Source organism: Bombina bombina, chromosome 3 (assembly GCF_027579735.1).
Source record: "Bombina bombina isolate aBomBom1 chromosome 3, aBomBom1.pri, whole genome shotgun sequence".
Classification (NCBI taxonomy): domain Eukaryota; kingdom Metazoa; phylum Chordata; class Amphibia; order Anura; family Bombinatoridae; genus Bombina; species Bombina bombina.
The window spans coordinates 501,466,738-501,470,983 of NC_069501.1; the positions used below are offsets into that span (position 1 = coordinate 501,466,738).

General features: G+C 37.4%; 1 protein-coding gene across 1 annotated transcript; it reads left to right on the forward strand.

Annotated features, from left to right (window-relative positions):
- Positions 1-255: 255 nt before the first annotated feature.
- Positions 256-3,770, forward strand: LOC128653521 (exportin-2). The gene has a single exon (XM_053706870.1). The coding sequence runs from the start codon at positions 347-349 to the stop codon at positions 3,260-3,262; it is 2,916 nt and encodes a 971-aa protein (XP_053562845.1). The 5' UTR covers positions 256-346; the 3' UTR covers positions 3,263-3,770.
- The last annotated feature ends 476 nt before the right edge of the window (positions 3,771-4,246 follow it).

Here is a 4,246-nt window from a genome sequence, read left to right on the forward strand (position 1 = left end):
GATTATTTGCCCCTTACGTAAATCGGTGTTTTTTGATATCACCATAGTTGAAGGTCTTCTTCCTTCACACTGGGCAGAACAAAGATAAAGTCGGTTAGGACGAACAGGGGGGAATAGGGGTGTCCCTTTCCTTTTTTTTTTTTTTTTTTTTTTTTTCCCTTATTCTTTATAGGCTCTGAATGGATTTTAGACTTTAAGAGTTAAACTGCTGTAGGTTTTTTTTTTTTTTTTTTTTTTTTTTTTTTTTTGTAGAGTTTGAATGTGTGGTTGGGGGCAGGTAGTGTAAGTGACCTGGGAGACTCAGTGACAAGGCTATTCTCCGCTGTTATCTCTTGCAAGACAGATTATGGAACTGAGTGACGCCAATTTGCAGACATTAACTGAATATCTTAAGAAAACACTTGACCCAGATCCTGCCATAAGGCGTCCAGCTGAAAAGTTTCTAGAATCTGTTGAAGGAAATCAGAACTATCCACTTTTACTTCTAACACTGCTTGAGAAATCTCCAGAAAATGTCCTCAAAGTGTGTTCTTCTGTTACATTCAAAAACTATATAAAAAGAAATTGGAGAATCGTTGAAGATGAACCAAATAAAATTTGTGAAACTGACCGGATAGCTATTAAAGCTAATATTGTAAACTTGATGCTTAGCAGCCCAGAACAAATCCAAAAGCAGTTGAGTGATGCCATAAGTATCATTGGAAGGGAGGATTTCCCCCAGAAATGGCCTGATTTACTGACTGAAATGGTGAACCGTTTTCAGAGCGGTGATTTTCATGTGATCAATGGTGTCCTTCGCACTGCTCACTCTCTGTTTAAAAGGTATCGTCATGAGTTTAAATCTAATGAGCTCTGGACAGAGATTAAGCTTGTGCTAGACACATTTGCTGCTCCGTTGACCAACCTTTTTAAGGCAACCATTGAGCTTTGTAGTACACATGCAAATGATGTCAGTGCTTTGAAAGTCCTCTTCTCCTCGTTAACTCTTATTGCAAAACTCTTCTACAGTTTAAACTTCCAGGATCTCCCTGAATTCTTTGAAGATAACATGGAGACATGGATGACTAATTTTCACAGTCTTTTAACTTTGGATAACAAACTATTGCAAACTGACGATGAAGAAGAAGCTGGTTTGCTAGAATTGTTAAAATCACAGATCTGTGATAATGCTGCGCTTTATGCTCAAAAATATGATGAAGAATTCCAGCCATATTTACCTCGTTTTGTCACAGCAATCTGGAATTTGTTAGTTACAACAGGCCAAGAAGTTAAATATGATTTGTTGGTAAGCAATGCTATTCAGTTTCTTGCATCGGTATGCGAAAGACCCCATTACAAGCATCTGTTTGAGGATCCAAACACCTTGACTAGTATTTGCGAAAAGGTCATAGTTCCCAACATGGAATTTAGAGCTGCTGATGAAGAAGCCTTTGAAGACAATTCTGAGGAATATATAAGAAGAGACTTGGAAGGATCTGATATTGACACCAGACGCCGAGCAGCTTGTGACCTTGTACGTGGTTTGTGCAAATTTTTTGAGGGACCTGTAACGAACATCTTCTCTGGTTATGTCAGTTCTATGCTTCAGGAATATTCGAAGAACCCCTCTGTAAATTGGAAGCACAAAGATGCAGCCATTTACCTTGTAACATCTTTAGCATCAAAGGCTCAAACTCAAAAGCACGGGATTACTCAAGCTAATGAACTGGTTAATTTAACAGAATTTTTTGTAAATCACATTCTTCCAGATCTAAAGTCTGCAAATGTTAACGAATATCCGGTTCTTAAAGCAGATGGAATAAAATATGTCATGTTTTTCCGGAACCAAATCCCTAAAGAGCAGACCTTGGTTGCTATCCCTCTTCTAATAAATTATCTGCAAGCAGAAAGCATAGTAGTTCATACTTATGCTGCCCATGCTCTTGAGAGACTGTTTACCATGAGAGGGTCTACAAATATCACCCTAATTACAGCAGCAGATCTTCTACCATATGTGGAACTCCTCCTAGCTAATTTGTTCAAAGCACTTTCATTACCTGGCTCATCTGAAAATGAATACATCATGAAGGCTATTATGAGAAGTTTTTCTTTACTCCAAGAAGCCATAATTCCATATATTCCTTCTGTCATCAGCCAGCTGACTCAAAAACTGCTTTCAGTGAGCAAGAACCCAAGCAAACCTCATTTCAATCACTACTTGTTTGAGTCTATCTGTTTGTCAATACGCATTACCTGTAAGGCGAATCCTGCAGCTGTAGGAAGCTTTGAAGAGGCACTGTTCATTGTGTTTACAGAGATACTTCAAAATGATGTTCAAGAGTTCATACCCTATGTGTTTCAAGTAATGTCCTTGCTCTTGGAAATTCATAGAAACGATATCCCAGCATCCTACATGGCACTCTTTCCCCATCTCCTTCAACCAGTTTTGTGGGAAAGAACTGGTAACATTCCACCTTTGGTGAGACTTCTACAAGCGTACTTGGAAAGAGGTGCAAGGGCAATAGCTACAAATGCTTCAGATAAAATTCCGGGATTACTTGGAGTCTTCCAGAAGTTGATTGCTTCAAAAGCTAATGACCATCAAGGGTTTTATCTACTTAACAGTATAATTGAGCACATGCCCGTGGAATGTGTCGACCTGTATAGAAAGCAAATATTCATTCTGCTTTTCCAGAGGTTGCAAAATTCTAAAACTACAAAGTTTGTAAAAAGTTTCTTGGTCTTTATAAATCTGTACTGCATAAAATATGGAGCAATTGCACTGCAAGAAATGTTTGAAAGCATCCAACCAAAGATGTTTGGGATGGTGGTGGAAAAAATTATTATTCCTGAGATACAGAAAGTGTCAGGTCCTATCGAGAAAAAAATATGTGCTGTTGGAATTACAAAGCTGTTAACAGAGTGCCCCTCTATGATGGACACAGAATATACAAAGCTTTGGACTCCATTGCTACAGGCCCTCATTGGTTTGTTTGAGCTACCAGAAGATGATACAATTCCTGATGATGAACACTTTATTGATATTGAAGATACTCCAGGATATCAGACTGCATTCTCACAGCTGGCATTTGCTGGCAAGAAGGACCATGACCCTATTGGAGAAATGGTTAATAATCCCAAAATCCTGCTGGCACAGTCTCTTTACAAACTGTCAACTGCTTTTCCTGGCAGGGTACCTTCAATGCTAAGCACAAGTCTGAATGCAGAAGCTCTCCAGTTCCTCCAAGGATACCTGCAAGCAGCAAGTGTTACTCTGGTTTGAATTCACACCTTAATATGACACCAAACTCCCAACGGCTCGTGATATATTTAACTCCATAGCACTTATGGATTTATTTAATGTTGCTGCATGGTCCTGATTCATTTTGTCTGTGACTGCTGAATCACACCTCATTCTCCATTTTGTTTGTGTGTTCTGTTTTCTCTGTAACCATGCAGTGATTACAAAGTAAGTCCCAATGTTTCAGTTGTGCTAAAATTGTTCCAGTGTTAAATGAACTACCATATTATGTGGGATGAAAATATAGATATAAGTTGGTTTATCTCTCTTCATTGTGTCAATTTTTTATCATTTAAACAAATAAAATAGAAGTTAATTTATTACTCAAATTAACCAACTTTGCTGGATCTTTGTAATGTTTTCAAATAATGCAATACACTTGTAACTTGTCATTTTTTTTGTTTTGATATCATTTGTCTGCATTTTTTTCTATCTTCATGCTTGTGTGTTATTTTCTGATCTGTGAATAAAAAAAAGCATTTGTTTAAAACTGCTGTAGGCTGACCCCAGGATTCAGATTGAGGCACAGATGGATATATACCCCCTACAAAAACCCTATAATGAGGGAAGACATATTTATACTGCCCCGTTTGAGGGGAGAAGAGGCAATTAGATACAGCAAGATGAGGAAAGAAAGCTGTATTACCCTGAATAGGTCAGCTCAACCTAACATGAACTATGGTGTGACAGCTAGATATAATTGTTGTTTTTGTGTTGTATTATTTTATTGTTTATTTTAAGTTAATGGATATAGGAAATTCCAGTAATAGGATTGTCAATATAATTTTATATCAGTTTTGGGTCAGTTGTCAACCTAAAGAGAGGGTCAATGTATTTGTTTTAGTATCAATGTCTGGATTCTGTTTTTTTTTACACTGACATTGCCTGTACGACTATTTGCTGGCTTGAAAATAAAGATTTAAAAAAAAAAAAAAATGATGCAGCTATTATTTCACTAGATGCGCA

Bases quoted from the DNA above. Each gene is read 5' to 3' on its own strand.
- LOC128653521 (XM_053706870.1), top strand. From the start codon at position 347: ATGGAACTGAGTGACGCCAATTTGCAGACATTAACTGAATATCTTAAG.